Source organism: Fukomys damarensis, unplaced genomic scaffold, assembly GCF_012274545.1.
Source record: "Fukomys damarensis isolate Sample0158 unplaced genomic scaffold, DMR_v1.0_HiC HiC_scaffold_5, whole genome shotgun sequence".
In the NCBI taxonomy this organism is placed as follows: Eukaryota; Metazoa; Chordata; class Mammalia; order Rodentia; family Bathyergidae; genus Fukomys; species Fukomys damarensis.
This window is the reverse complement of record NW_022900917.1, coordinates 31876526-31893406: the sequence shown is the minus strand read 5'-3', so window position 1 is coordinate 31893406 and position 16881 is coordinate 31876526. Positions and strand designations below refer to the sequence as shown.

At 42.3% G+C, this 16881-nt stretch overlaps 1 protein-coding gene across 2 annotated transcripts in view; it reads right to left on the bottom strand.

Annotated features, from left to right (window-relative positions):
- The window catches only part of Znf704 (zinc finger protein 704), a 145032-nt gene that overhangs the window by 18470 nt on the left and 109681 nt on the right, over nucleotides 1-16881 (bottom strand). For both annotated transcript variants that reach the window (XM_010636244.3, XM_033760434.1), the window contains 3 exons: nucleotides 13083-13183; nucleotides 8682-8949; nucleotides 6447-6551 (listed from right to left, as the gene is read on the bottom strand). In XM_010636244.3, coding sequence (XP_010634546.1) covers nucleotides 6447-6551; nucleotides 8682-8949; nucleotides 13083-13183 — 474 coding nt within the window. The remainder of the gene's footprint in view (nucleotides 1-6446; nucleotides 6552-8681; nucleotides 8950-13082; nucleotides 13184-16881) is intronic.

Here is a 16881-nt window from a genome sequence, read left to right as displayed (position 1 = left end):
CAACAATATGTTGTATACAAGAAACACACCTCATGCAAAAGGAAGTCCATAGAATGAAAGTGAAACGATTGAAAAAATTTCTCCATGAATCAGGAGCCCAGAAAAAAGCAGGGGTAGCAATCTTATTCTCAGACAAAGTAAATTTCAAACCAAAACTTATTAAGAGAGACAAAGAAGGACACTACATCCTTGTAAAGGGAACAATCCAAGAGGAAGAGTTGACAATCATAAACATATATGCAGCAAATATAAATGCCCCCAACTATATAAAACAAATATTAAGTAATATGAAAAACCAAATAAGCACTAATACAATTTTAGTGGGGGATTTAAATACCCCACTATCACAAATTGACAGATCATCTAGGCAGAAAATCAACAATGAAATAATAGAACGGAACCAAGCTTTGGAACACATGGACTTAATAGATGTTAACAGAGTATTCCACCCCACAAAATCAGAATATACATTCTTTTTGGCTGCACATGGATCATTCTCCAAGATAGACCACATATTGGCTCACAGAACAGGTATGAATAAATGCAAAAGAATTGAAGTCATCCCCTGTACATTATCAGATCATAGTTCAATCAAGCTGGAGATCAATAGCACAAGAAACTGTAGCAACTTCACAAGCACATGGAAACTGAACAACACTCTCCTGAACAATCAATGGATTACAGAGGAAATTAAAGAAATTAGACAGTTTTCACAAATAAATGCAAATGCAAATACAACATACAGGAATCTATGGGACACAATGAAAGCAGTTCTACGTGAAAAATTCATAACATTGAAGGCCCACACTAGGAAAACAGAGTGGGCTCAAATAAACAACCTAATGATGAAACTTAGATGCCTAGAAAAACAAGAACAAGAAAAACCCAAAGCTAGAACAAGAGAGGAAATTATAAAGATCCAAGCAGAAATCAATGCAATGGAAACTAAGAAAATGATACAAAAAATAAATGAAACAAAGAGCTGGTTTTTTGAAAGAATAAATAAAATTGACAAATCCTTAGCTAATCTTATCAAAAAAGGGAAAGAAAAGGCTCAGATCCATGCAATCAGGAATGAAAAAGGCAAAGTCACAACAGATCCAAAAGAAATACAGAAGATCATTAATACCTACTTTGAGAACCTATACTCCAATAAAATGGAAAACACAGAAGAAATGGACAGATTTTTAGATACTTATGAATTACCAAAGTTGAACAAAGAAGATAAAAACATTTTAAACACCCCAATTACAGTCAGTGAAATTGAAAATGTAATTAAAAATTTACCAACAAAGAAAAGCCCAGGCCCTGATGGATTCACTGTTGAATTTTACAAGACATTTAGAGAAGAACTACTACCATTACTCTTCAAACTTTTCAATGAAATTGAAAAGGAAGCTATACTTCCAAATTCATTCCTGGAAGCAAGTACACTTTGATTCCCAAACCAGGATGCAACTAAAAAAGAGAACTGCAGACCAATCTCCTTAATGAATATAGATGCAAAAATCCTTAATAAGATACTAGCAAACAGAATACAGAGGATTATCAAAAAGTTCATACATCCTGACCAAGTTGGAGTTATTCCAGAGATGCAAGGGTGGTTCAACATATGAAAGTCAATAAATGTAATACGCTATATTAACAAAGTCAAGGACAAAAACCATATGATCCTCTCAATAGATGCAGAAAAAGCATTTGATAAAATTCAACACCCATTCATGATAAAAACCCTGCAAAAAATTGGAATAGATGGTCTATACCTCAACTTAATAAAGGCTATCTATGAAAAACCAACAGCCAACATCATATTAAATGGCCAAAAACTGAAAACCTTCATGTTAAAATCAGGAACAAGACAAGGATGCCCACTATCACCACTCCTCTTTGATATAGTTCTGGAAACATTAGCCACAGCAATTAGACAAGAGAAAGAAATTAAAGCAATAAAGATAGGAAAGGAAGAAGTTAAACTATCATTATTTGCTGATGATATGATACTCTACATTGAAGACCCAAAAAACTCTACCAAAAGACTTCTAGACTTAATTGACAGATTCAGTAGAGTATCTGGATACAAGATGAACACCCAAAAATCAATAGCCACCTTATACACAAATAACAGACTCACTGAGAGAGAAATAAGGGAAAAAATTCCTTTTACAATAGCATCCAAAAAAATGAAGTATCTAGGAGTCAATCTAACAAAAGAAGCAAAAGATCTCTACACTGAAAATTATAGCAGTCTGAAAAAAGAAATTAAAGAGGATATAAAAAAATGGAAAGATATCCCCTGCTCCTGGGTAGGAAGAATCAACATAGTGAAAATGGCCATACTACCACAACTGCTATATAGATTCAATGCAATGCCAATTGAAATTCCAACACTATATTTCACAGAACTAGAAAAAAATCCAAAAATTCATTTGGAACCATAAGAGACCTAGAATAGCAAAAGCCATCCTAGGCAACAGACACATGGCAGCGGGTATACCAATTCCCAATTTGAAACTATACTACAAAGCCACTGTGATAAAAACAACATGGTACTGTCAAAGAAAGAGGCCTGAGGATCAGTGGAACAGAATGGAAGACACAAAAACAAATCCAGATGTACTCAGCTATGTCATCTTTGAGAAAGGAGCTGACCATCCCCACTGGAGGAAAGATAGTCTCTTTAATAAATGGTGTTGGAAAACCTGGATCTCAACCTGCCACAGATTAAAACTGGACCCTTATCTTTCACCATGCACTAAATTAAAATCCAAGTGGATTAAAGATCTAAATATTAAAACAGAAACACTAAACTTGCTGGAAGATAAATTGGGCAGAACTCTTGAAGACACTGGTATAGGAAAAGACTTTATGAACAAATCCTCAGTAGCAGGGGAACTAGCAGAAAGAATCAACAACTGGGATCTCATCTTATTAAAAAGCTTCTGTACTACAAAAGAAACAATCAGCAGAACTAAGAGACAACCTACAATGTGGAAAAAAATTTTTACCAGCTGCTCCTCAGACAAAGGACTATTATCTGGAATATATAAAGAACTCAAAACAGCCCCCCCAAATATAAAGACCCAATTTAAAAATGGGCATCTGAAATGAACAGACATTTCTCAGACAAAGAAGTAAAAGCAGAAAGTAAATATATGAAAAAATGTTCCACATCACTGGTCATTCGAGAGATGCAGATGAAAACAACACTGAGATTCCACCTCACCCCACAAAGAATGGCTGCTATCAAGAAATCACACAATAACAAATGTTGGCTGGGTTGTGGGGAGAAAGGAACCCTTCTCCATTGTTGGTGGGAGTGCAGACTGGTGCAACACTATGGTAATCAATATGCAGATACCTCAAAGAGCTTGGACTGGAGGTTCCATTTGACCCAGCCATCCCTCTGCTGTGTATCTTTCCAAAAGAACTAAAAGAATCATATCACAGAGAAGTATGCACACCCATGTTTATAGTGGCACAGTTTGTAATAGCTAAAACTTGGAAACAGCCCATTTGCCCATCAGTTGGAGACTGGATAAAGAAGATGTGGTTTTTCTGTAAACTGGAATATTACTCAGCCATAAAGAATGAGAAAATGGATTCATTCATAGGAAAATGGATTGAGGATATACTCCTAAGTGAAATAAATAAGTCACACATGTGTAAATACCGAATAGCTTCTCTGGTGTGAATAATCTGCAATAATACAGAAGATCCTAATAAGATTACTGACATTGAGAAATGGGAAGAAAGGAGCTAAAGGTGTAGGGAAGGTGGGATGGGTAGGGGAAGGGTAAAAAGGGAAAAGAAAAAAATGTGAGAAAATGAAAAGATGGAAATAAAGTGTTTGTAGATGGGGAGGGGAGGAAAGGGTGAAGGGAGGGCAGGGAGAAGGGGAAAATGAGAACCAAGACTTGTCATGTAGAGGTACAAGATCCCAACAATGAATGTAACTGTATTGTATCCCTAAAATGTACCAATAAACTCAATTAAAGCTGAAAAAAATATGTATTTAAAATATGTAGCTTTTCTATAATGTTTGATGTTAAGAAAAATAAGCTACCTGACACAGTTTGGACACTGAGGCTCATATAAGGTTGCCTGTTTTGCCTCCATGTCTAAAAAATATATGGTTTGTCTGTTTTGCTGCAGAAGGGAGTGACTGGGGCATGGTCTGATGAGACCTGTTGATCGCATATGATACAGGCAGAACAGCTGTGCCAAAGGGCCAGAAAAATCTGTCAGTGTACGGTTCTTACTGTGCTCACTTCTAAGGGCTATTTGCTTTCAACAGTTCCCCAGGTGATAACAAAAGTGATTCACCGGGAGTGAAATGAATTCTCAGGTTTAGGCAAACTCTTCAGAAGTGATGTGACCTTTGAAACTTTCTGATGTGTGGAAACATCTCATATATTTTCTTAAGGACTTTATATTCTGATCCACAGAAATCACTTGAACAATTAATTACGTTACCCTGGCTCTGTAATTGTTTGGTGCTTAACCTTTGTCTTATACTCCTGGTTAATAAACTTCCTTATTATATACTTTATATGTTTTTCCATCCTCCAAAGTACTGCAGAAGCAGGCAGACCAGTGGTTCCATTAACACCAGTTTCACTGTCAAGGACATTTGGCATTTCCAGTGATTTTTCAGATCCAGCAGATTCATGACTCCATGATATCTAATTAGTAATATTTTAGTGTCCTTGGTCCCTGGCAATGACCTGCAGAAACACCTTCATCAGTGAGCCAAAAGTGCACATTCAGAACACAGCTTCCAGCAGCAGACAAGTGTGTGGTCAGTGTAACCTTGAAGAGTTCACGGAAGGGGAGGGCACGTGAGGAAGTACAGATAGATACTTTACTGATTTGCTTTGATTGCATCTGTTTTGCAATCATTGTTGATGAGCACTTTCCGTATCACTGCTGAATTATAAGATATCCTGGATTTTCTGATTTTCATCCCTGCCTTTTTCTGACATGATTTACTGGTGGCTGCTGTATGTTATTTTAAAGTTGTTAGACAGCACGCATTAAGAAAAATGAATCATTTTCATTGAAGTATTATGATAATATGATGTCTAACCGAGACATTCTTCATTTAACGACCTCTCTGCTTAAAGGTGGTTCGGCCTTACAACTGAGGTGTGCTGTTCAGACTTACAACCTGCCAATCAGAGTTAAGGACCCATTTTTTTGTTTGTTTGTTCAGTTCTGTACATTTTGTTTATAGAGCCTCAATATTTTTTTTTGTACAGTATACCTTACTTATATAGTACTGCAGTGTTTGCCGATTGTCCTGTATAATATAGTACTATCGTTTTATGTTCTGTTTTACATTACAGTACTGCATGTAAGGGTTATCAAGTTGGAGTTTCCTTTAACCATTTCTTTGTTCTGACTATGGTAATGTACACACTGTTTACAATTACTCATTTAGCGACCAATTGATTTAATGACCTAGCTGCAGGCCTGAACTTGGTCATTAAATGAGGAGTGTGTATTCTAGATCCGTGGTATTGTTTAAAAATCACATTCTAGGAGTATTTTCTGGAAGCCACCATTTCCAAATTGCTACCAGCAGGATGCTTTTATTGTTGGCTGTTCCTCTATGGAATTTAATAAATATTCATCAGCAGAGCACAGCATAATTCATTCAGCCACTTTCATTTTTAGCAGCTCTATAGGAGGCTTTAGACTTTGCCAGGAACCTCTGGGAGTCACCAGTGGTTAACAATAAGAAGCTTTTGTGGGTTGTTGTAGGGAGGGGTGGGAAAGAGAAAACAGAGTTGACATCTGCTGTCGGAAGCTACTTTCTGAAGCTTATCAGGAGTCACACAGCACTGCGAGCATTCTCGGGGTGAGGGACTCTGGGTATTCTGAGATAAACTATATAAAGCCCCAGTACATTTTTAAATGAGTGGTTAGGAATCAAGTTAATTCATGGTGATTTATCAGACAGAAATCATTTAATATATCAAGTTAATTCTTATGGACTCTTTAAGTCTGGTTGCATGTTTTAGCAATTGCTTATTTTCAAATCATCCATCAGCATGGATTGTGCAAATTATCTTTCAATCTTCAAAGACAAAATAACAACTTTATAAAGTTATTTATAATGACAAATAGCCCCCTTTCCATATAAGGCATGAGTTCAACTATTCTAAATGTCTTTTGGAAACAACACATAGACACATTACCAGCACAAAAATCTATTCTCAACAACTTACTTATCAACAATTGACACTTTCTCCAGTTTTCTAAAACGTCTGTCAAAACATCTTTCCACCCGGGCCTGCCTGACCCATGAGATACTTTGCCAATGAGTTTACAAATACTGCTTAAGGAATACAGTACTTCTGGCATTCTGACTTGCATGTTTCTACAGTTTTATCTATAAATTTATGTTTCGCATTGCCTACATTCTGGCTTGTCTTTCTACTTACTGGAACGCCTGTGAAAGTGATTGGGGGAGACTGCCAAGAAATGCTGAAGCTGCTGCCGTTGGGGGTGAACTTGGCTGACCCTGGAATGGTCACAGGGGGTGTAGCCTGTGAAGTGGAAAGCAGAGAAGGCTGTTATGAAGGAACATTTGTCCTCAGAGCCATAAGCTGTCACTACCAAAGTACAACCTCAGGAATGGTCTCAGCTGTATGACTTACTTAGACTAATTAGCTAATAGGTGGAGATTAAACAGGGTCAAAGGGAGTAGCTAGAAACAGACTTTGCATGTACCCAAGCAATCTATCTAAGTAAGAGGTGGCTTTTGACTGGTAGTTTCTGAGAAAAAATTTATGATTTTAAGAAACCTATACACTATTCTTCACTATCAAATTGCGAAATATATACATGGTGAATAAACTAGAAAATGATGGGTGTGAACATTGGTGCAACATTTTGGGAGTGTAATTTAGCAGCATGTATCAAAATTCTTAACATTCTGTGAATTAGCTATTCTACTTGTAAGAATTCACTCTCAGGAAAAGGATTCCAGGATGTTCACTGCAGAACCAGGTACTAGATATTAAAGCCTGAAAAGAACATAATGTCCAGTAATAGAGAAAAGGCAAAGCATCTCACATGATATACCCAAGGAACCATTAAAATGTTGTTGAAAAGATTCACCAGTATGGGGAAATGCTCATGATAGATTAAGTGGGGGGGGCAGAGTAATGCAGTGCTGTGATAGATTTCTTTTTTAAAATGTATATTCATAGACACATAAAACAAAGTATTAAAGGACATACAACAAATATTGACCAAGGGGCTCTCTGGTTACTGGGACTATGAGTGAGTTTCTTTTCTTGATATGTGTTCAGTACTTTCTATGCTATTTATAAAATGTAGAAAAAAGTCATAATTCTATGGATATAAGTTTTGGCAAGAGCCTTCTAGATCACATAGTGTGTGTCCCAAGTCTTCATTATATAGATGAGCAAGATGGTTTGACTTTGTTCAAGACCATGATTTTTGACCTAGGAGTAATACTAGTAAGAAATGATAGATGAATGAATTCTTTTTGACTAACACAGTAAAGGTCAAGAATGAAATTTATTACATTAAGCAATTTAATCATTAATTGTTCAATGAGTATCCAATTGTTCTTGAGTTCAAGTCAGCTAAATGGGAGGCTGAATTCTTCCTTTATAGGTTTAGTTTTTCTCTTACAAATTTATTGGCTGGTGACAGTAATTTTGTAAATGGTACCAGTGGAAAGTATTTTGGAAATACATAGCAAGATCCATCAACTGTTCACTCATGTTCCAAATGTAATAATAATTTCTCTTCTGAGGATTTAAAGAAAAAAAAAAGTTATAGGGAGGGAGATATTCATGGTAGTTTTTAATGCTAAAGAAGAAAGGATAGACCCCAAACCAGAGATTACTAATCAGAGAATGATTAAAAAACAATTTGGTGTTTCAATTTGGTTGGCTATTACTTGGTTACATTAAAAAGTTTTGTAAAACAGGGATGGAAGAAGACAATTCAAGTATGTAAAGGAGATTTTAAAAAAGCTGCATAAGATAGTTGAGAATTACAGGGTATTACAGCTTTAGCCATGTCCCACCTCGGCAGGGTTCATCTCTAACATCGATCAGACTTGGGTGGGAAGCCGGATCTGCTGGAGGGGCCGGGGCCGCACAGCCTGCTGGCTCTACTCCTTGCCCTGAGCCAGCAGGTATGAGGCGGGACCCTAAGAATTTCCATTTCTCACAAGATCCAGGGACACTGTTGAGTGGGGGACACTGAAAACCATAGCTCTTGTCCGAGGGGGTCAGCCACCCATTTACAAGGCAGGGTAGGTAGCCCCAGATTTGGGGTGCAGGGGGTTCTTTCACTGTGCCAAAGCTTTCCACGGCTCATCTTTTCATTTATTTTATTCTTAATGTTATACATATAATGTGCCAAGCACCGTCCTGACGGCTTTATAATATGAAGGATTTTAATCCTAACAATCTCTAAGGATTCAGATCTACAGCCAGCATCGGGGAACCTGAGAATAGTCCACAGGGCTCATTGGTATGAGATCTTGGGTTTATAAAGAGAAAGAAAGAAGCCAACCTAGCTACTGGGGCTTAGTCCATGGTGCTGTTTTCCCACTAAATTATCTTTCACCCCCAGGCAATTCAACCTCTGCTTCCAGCCAGGCTGGAGCTGCTCTCCCCTTCCCTGCCAGTCACCTGGTAAGCATGGTCCGTGTGCACGAGGTAGAGGGTGGTGGGAGCCGAACGGCTCAATGGTGTCATGAGCTTAGTCTCACTTTTGGCAGAAGGAGTTTCTGTCCGGCTTGATTCGGGGATGGGGAAAGTTGGAGGCGAAGCCAGGGGCTGAGAGGGCGACACCGGAGCCAGGCCGCTCAGTCCTTCCGCCACCGAGTCTGTGTGCAGCTTGATCTCAGTGTAGTAGAAGTCCTCTTCCCCATCGCTGTAGTCAGAGTCCCCAACACGTCTAGTGCAGAAGGAAAAACAGACATGCTAAACCCATCTGCTCTCCCGTCATCCTGTGCATGCTGGCGCGGTGTGCCTGCCTTTAATGCCTGCACTCCTGAGGCTGAGGAAGGAGGACTGCAAGTTCCAGTTCAGTCTAGGCAATTTAGCGAAACCCTGTCTTAAAATTAAAAAATGGGAAAGGTCTGGAGATACAGCTCAGTGTGAGGGCCATGGTTTAATCTCCAGCACTACAAAACAACAACACTACCACCACCACCGCCACAAGACAAAACCAGAAAGTTAGCCCCCAGATTCTCATGTTAATGATTACGTGGAAATGCGGCCTGTGGGAGACTATTAGGGTTCCATGAGGGCATGTGGGTGTGGCCCCACGATGGCATCAGTGGCTTTCTGTGGAAGAGGAAGGGAGAACTAAGTGGGCTTTCTGTGTCTCAAATGCTGTGTCCCCCACAAGACCCTCACCAGATGTGAGCAGATGCCAGTGCCATGCCCTCAGCTTCCCAGCCACCAGAGCCAGGAGCCAAATAAACTCCTATTTAAAAATTACCTGGAGCAGTTATTTGGTTGTAGTAACAGAAAACAGACTTAAGACAATCTCTTAACATAATCAACCAGTCAATGCATCCCTTCATTCAATCGTCTGACAGCAATTTGCTGAAAGCCTATTATTTTCAGACTACTTTAGGGATGCTTGATATCCCAGTGAATAAAGCATAGACTCTGCCGTGATGGAACTTACAGCCTAGTGGGAGAGGCAGACAAGAAAGCCAAACATTCAGAGACATTTTATGTATCATGAGTTCAGAAATCCCAGAAAGAAGCATTAAACAGCCTAGAAGTGCTTTTAAGTGAAGCATCTTATTCACTTTCTCTTCACTGGGACAGAATTCCTGACACCTGCCACTTAAAGGAGAGAGGTTTATTCTGACTCATGGTTATAGTCTGTGGTCAGCTGGCGCCACGGCAGAACTGGCGTGGCCGAGGGCACAGTGGAGGAGAGCTGCTCACGTCATGGCAGCCAGGAAGTGGAGGGAGAAGGGAGGCATGGGGAGGGGACACACCCTTCCTGGCCACAGCCACAGTGACCCACCTCCAACCGGGCCCCTCCCAATGCACACTCAGCTACGGAACTCATTCGTGGACGCATCCTCTGAAAGTACAAGGTGTCCACCATCCAATCACCTTCCCCAACTCTGGCTCTGAGGGCTCTGGGTGACATCCCAGATCACCACACCACGGGGTGACTGGGACAGGCATTGTGCATTGTCCCGAGCAAGGCTTCTGAGGAGGTGGCATTTCAGCGGATGCTCATGGGACTAACGGGAGGGCGAGAGCACACCAGAACCCGCGGGAAGGAAAGGAGGCCTCAGGCGGATCAGCCTGGTACTCTCCACTCAGGGCCGAGAGGCAGTGGCTACAGCACAGGGAAAAGAGCGGTGGCAGAGACACGCAGGGCTTCACTGCCAGGCAGCGGCCTCAGCCTTTATTATGGGTGGCTCTGGGGAACGTGAAGTGTTTTCTGAAAGGACCTCTGTGAATGTGGTCTGGAAGGCAAACAGGACTGGAGGGCATGCGCATGAACCGATGGCTCCAGGGGAGGTGATGCCACGGGGATCCAGATGGGCACTGATGGGCTGCCGAGGGCACCAGTGGCCACACGAAGAGAAGGTGCAGGCTGTGTGTGAGGGAGAGGAGTTACTGTGCTCCCCTAGAAGTGTTTTCATCACTTAAATTAACTACGCACCGTATTTATGTATTCTCTTTGGACCTCTCTGGCATCTCACTGAGGCTCCAGGGCCACGGCTGGTGCTGATCTGTGTTCCTCCACACCTCTGTGTCCGTTAGAGTGGGCACCTGGGAAACGCCAGCTGCCGGCTGAATGAACCAAGCTGAGGATGCTGTCACTAGGGACTGAGACCATGAGTCACAGGCTCAGAGCTGACGGACCCCTCCTACCTGTGGGGGCAATGAGTCCAGCCCACCCGCAGCTGCTGTGCCTCGTTCCTTCAGTACAAAAATGGGGATGATGAAAAAAATACCCGCTGGATGTGAGGTGAGGACTCGGTGAGCGGCACTGGACAGGTAACAGGTACCAAGAGTACTTATCACACGAAAGCAAGGTCTATGTTAGAGGGTCCAGCTCTCAGTATCACCAGCAGTGTCGTCCAAGGTGCTCTGAAAGTTCTCCCCGAGTCAAGGAAAATCGCACTTTCCCACAGCAAGTTTTGAGTAGAACAAAATAACTGTCCATTACCTTAGCAACATGATCAGCCTGTTCACTCTTAGGGACGTGGTGCGTGTCTGGCACCGGTCTTTGGGGCTGGCAGGGAGAGGCCACGGCACCCTAGAGTTCATGGTCACATCCAGTAGCAACTACAGATCCCTGGCTCAGGACAAACCTGTTTTCCCCCAAAGAAGCCCACATAGGCCCTCCCTGACCCTCCACGGGCCTCTCTGTTCTCCAAGATCAGCAGCCTCTCCCAGCAGTCCCATTCCCTGAGCTCCCTGCAGAGGTGTCTGGGAGGGACTGCTGTACCACAACAGGTCTGGCCCGGCCGGCCCTCTGACCCGCTATATCAAAAACCCCAGAGAGCAGGACCGAGAATGAACATCTGTTCTATTCCCATCTGCATTTCCTGTCCAAAGGCCAGCGGGCTGCATGGCTCCTCGCAGCCAAGTGCTACTAATAGATACACAGGGTGGGGGGGAGATCCTTCCGGTGGGACGACGCAGGCTCGGCCCCTGGTGTACAAGCACAGGGTGAGATTTAAGAGAACCTCGGTGCAGTTTTTATACTGGCACGGTGTGTACACTGCACAGCATCCCAGGCAAGATATGCTTCCTCTGGGCTTTGATATGCTTCCTCCCTGATTCCCCACAGCCAACACCCACTGAAAATGCCCCATCCTCCTACAGTCTGTCCTGGAGCTCATGGACTAAGAAAGGGTGATGGTCTCTCATAGCTTTTCATGAACATAAAAGTAGACCCTGTAGCCAGGGGAACAGAAGCCCAGTCTTAATGGGCTTCTACCCTGCTCTGAAGGCATTGGCATGCCCCCAAATACCAGCCTGTAGAGGGAGGGAGCCCAGGCCCCTACTTCTTTCCATAGTCTCTGAATCTCATGGATTACGAAAACCACCTTAGAATCCATTTGCATTTTTGCATATATTGCTTTTTATCAATGGTGTATTTCCTAAATGTATCCCTTGTGCTCATTTTTCCATTCATCTTGTAAAAAGAAGTCTTCTGTGTCCAAGCACACAGACTTGGCCAGGTGTCATGTTTGACTTGTACACACTGGTTAATGCTTTTCAGGGCCCCTTCTAAATTCCAGTCACCTGAACAAGACAGACTCAGGGTAAAAGCGTGAGCTGCTGCCCGATGCTGTGCTCTGCTGTGAGCCCCAACTGCTACAGCTCCCAAAGTTCCATTTTAACTGTCCTTAGAAAGGCTCTTTTAGGATAAGAGGCAAAGTGTACATTTTACAGATAAAGCACTTATTCGGGCGACAGGAAGACTGAATCAGACCAAGAGGCATTTTTTTTTTTTTGTGGTACTAGAGGTTGAACCCTGGGCCTTCACACTGAGCTACATCCTCAGACCCCCAACCCACCTCTTTTGGAGACAAGGTGTTGCCAAGTGGCTAAATTTCCCAGGATGGGCTCAAATTTGCAATCCTGTTGTCTCAGCCTCCTGCGTGCTGGGATTACAAGTGTGCACCACCACGCCCAGCCACCAAGAGGCGTTTTAAGAAGAGTACAGCAGTGTGGTTTGGTGCAGTAATTCTTAAATCTTTTTAGGCAAGATATCCCTTTGAGCCCCAAAGTCACAAGTACTCTTTACTAGAAAAATAAATACACATTTCATTTTACAGACAATTTCAGGGGTTCAGGGATCCTTTGAATCACAACTGCAGATTAGGAGCCCCTATGCTAGTTGACTCAGGAAAAAAATCCTTGTGCCTTGCCTTGTAACATCTGACCGGCAGTGGCCGCCTAGAGATAAGAACAACGACCTGTCCTGGCATCCAGAGTTTCTAAGGCACAACTCAGAGCTTGATCTCCGTGCTGGCCGGCAGCCTGGCTCGACCCTCTGGAGCCCACTCCACTGTGCAAGGAGGGCAGCCTTACCCGAGGTGGATGGTCCGGATGTGTTTCTGGATACCTGCTGCAGTGCTCAGCACCTTGCCACAGTTCTTCCAGAGGCATTTGAACATCACCTTCATGGAGTTCTACGACAGGGAGAGAAAAGTTACATTACAATGAAAACTAACCATTCAGTATTTGTCTTTTGCTATCTCACCACAGTTCTCCTTCATTAGAAAAGCGACAGCTCCTCTCCGCTCTAGACCAGAACTCAGCACACCATTCTCAGAACTTCCTGGGCTGGTGTATTGTGGTGACCTCAGATATGTCCCTATTTCTTTAAGAAAACTGAACTCTACTGGAATTTTTCAGACCATGTCCACAAAGGTGGTCACAGTGGCTAATAGTCACCGAACACCTGTTAGGTGCTGTGCTATTCTAAGTGTTTACCTCATTTAATCCTAAAAGAGGGATGCTATTATTAATCTCCATCCTACAGATGCTCAGGTACCCAGGCAATGACCTGGCTACTGGCAGAGATGTACAACAGCTCCAGGAGTCTGGCTCTGGAAGCTTCCCTTCCCATCAGTGCACAATACCATGTTTTCAGTGAAGGTCTCGGTATTTTTCAAAAATAGTTCAGCACAGTGTTTGAAGGTACTATGTCGGACTTATTTTTCAAGTCCCAAAGTTCTTATTTATAAAGTAAGAACAATAACAGTACCTGCGTCATGGTTTTGTTCTGAGGATCAAGTGAGGTCATGGGAGTGAATCATGTAGCAGAGCCCCAACAGGAATAAACTTTCAATTCTCAGTAGCCACCATGGCATGATGTTGACTGTGCTTCCTGTAATGAGTCTGGTGGGGTAAGTCTCGTGGGGAAGAGGGGGTCGCTCATCTCTGGGGTGCCATCTCTTTGCAAACTGTTTCCATGGGCTCAGTGACAGTCACCTCCATGTGCTCATGGAGCCCCAGTTGCTTTTCCTCCCTGCACACAGCCAGAGCTCATTTCCCAGCCTCCCTTGCAGCCAAGAAGGGTTTTGTCAGTGAGTTAGGACTCATGGAACAGGGCAGAAGGGACACACATTCCTTTGAAGTCTCATCCTAAACTACTTCCCAAATGCTACTCCCAACCCAATCTGTTAACTTGCTGGATCTGTTGGCCCAAGAATTAAGGGGCTGAAGATCCACTAATTCAGAAGTTCTTCATCTTTTGTTTGTCGTCAACTATTTTGGCAGTCTGGTGAAACTTATGGATCCCTTCTCAGAATAGTTCTTTATAATGTTTAAAATAAAATGTAAGAAAAAATAAAACAAAATTAAAAGAAAAGCAAGTATATTGAAATATACTTATAAAAAGGTTAAAAATGTTATACTATGGCAATATTATACTCTTTAGTCTAGATTACAAGATCTTGAAGTGGGTCTTATAATAACTGTAACTTCAGAGTAGTATTAAGCATAAATACTTATACTATCTAATAAAATTATGTCATATGGATTCTATGATTCTACTGGTATTTGGTGCTAATATTATTAGGATTTGATGCTTTAATCAAAATTGCAGGAAATGTCAGATTATAGTTAAGATAATAATAAGGATTTTTTTTTTTTGAGACAGAGTCTCACTATGTTTGAGACTGACCCAGAACTCACTATGCAGCCCAGGCTGGTTTCAAACTCACAGTGATCCTCCTGCCTCAGCCTCGCGAGTGCTGGGATTACAGGTGTGTGCCACAATGCCTGGCTGATGACAATAAGGATTTACTTTTCCCCCATCCAAATTCATAGCCTCCCCTACCTCTAAATTCTGCACCACCCTTTGGGGATCTGTGAACTCCAGGCTAAGACTCCTGCACCAGAATGAAGGACTTTGAGTCCCTGGGGGGGCTGTGTGCATCAAAGTCCCCTTCCCCCTCCACCTCCCCATTGACTTAATTGGACTGTGACATGAGAAACAAATAAACCTGTGGTGTACCAAGCTTCTGAGGTCTGCATGACAACATACACAGCAGTGGTAACTCCTTGTCTGCACGGAGGAAACCTATGTAGCATTGTTTATATGTCTACTAGTGTTAGGAGCAATTCTACATAATTTTGGGTAAAATCATTTCACAATTAAATTGTGATCAGGCCTCATTTTCCTGCCTACAGGCTGGCTATGGCATGTTGAGACATAGCTCCATTTTTGCCTCTGGTAACAGCTGAGACCTCAATGGTCCCATGATGCTATGACACTCCAGGGCAGGATTACATCAGCTGAAGACATCCTGGTTTCTTAAGAACTGAGTAGTAAGTGAAAAGTTTCACCTGGGGAGGGACAAATTCCTAATCAACATAAATTCCTCATCATCCTAGGATTATTGCTGGCCTTGGAGTCATCTGTTACCCTCAATGAACTGACTAAAGTTGTGGCAAGCTTGAAGTGCCTTTGTCTTTGCTGCCCAAAGAAACATTGATCAGGCCCAAAGGTCAGCTTGTTCTCTATGTCTCGTTTCCTGTCTTTATTCATTAATTTGCCTTGTGCCGTTGTGGCTCACAGAAGACCAGGACTCACTTGCAGGAGTTCTGGTAACATCCCCATTCCCTCTTCCCTACCTACTAGGACTTCTGCTATGGAGTTCCTGGGTTCCTACCACCCTATCCCCAGGTCTATGAAGCCACCATTCACACACTGAAAAGATGACTCATCATGCTACACTGATGGGTCCTCATCCAGAAGATGATTCTAGACAGCCACTCCCCACTGAGGACTTTCCCTAGGTTTCCCAGTTGAAAAAGGACTTGGAAGCATTTGGAACTGAAGAGCTTCTGTGAGCTGAAAAACAGATGCTTTTGGCCCAACAAGCAGAGGACAAAGCCCAGCAGCATGTTAGGAGGAGATCTGTGATCACGGAAGAGGCCCACAGTTCCTGTGGGTTTCATGAGCTCCATGTGCTCCAGGGGCTCTGGAGAGTGACAGCATTCACAGCTGCCCAGTGACTTTGCAGCTCCCATACCCTCAGCAGGCTCTATACAGTATGCAGAGGGGGCTGAGGCTGTGGGAGGGCTGTGAGGAGATTCTCCCACGGTTGTGTTCCTCATAAGCAGACCCCTGAGCTTCTGACTCCCTCATCTCCTTGGGCCATGGATCTAAATACACAGGATGTGACATAGGCCCAAGGGAAGATTTAAATCTAGCCCCCAACTCCCAAAGTGCACAAAAGGAATTCTTCTTGGTATTTTTAGCTATTTTGTTTAAAACATATAATTTGACCTAGCAATATTAAGTGCCTTTTGCCCATTTTTCAAATGATAAAGTTATACTATAGACGATCTCTCCCAAATAAGGGAATTAATGTCTCAAACCAAAACAGGTATGTGAGGCTCCAAATATCTGTCTGGATATGAAGTCTTGATAGACAAAAACACTTTTTGATTCATTCTTAACCTTTTGTTGATAGTATTCTTTCATTCACTAAATAAAATATCTTTTTGGAAAAGACTATTCCAGGTGCTGGGAACAGAGAGCAGAAAATGCAGCTGCTCACAAGGAAATGAAATCCTGGTGGGAAAAGAATGCAGTATATAGCAGGTGGCTTTGAGTTGAGATCTGAGGGCTGAAGGAACAGCCATGCTAAGAGCTAGTTTTCCAAGGCTTAAAGACAGGAAAGAGTGGAGCAAGGCCAAGGGGCAGAAAGAAAGATGTTTAAAGTGAAATAAGGGAGTAATCTGTTTGAGATGAGGCAGGGCCAGATTATGTAGGTGAAGATAAGGGATGTGGATTTTATTTTATTTTATTTTAAAAGAAAAGTCAGTGGGGCTGGAATAGTGGTGCACACCTATAGTCCCAGCACTCTGGGAG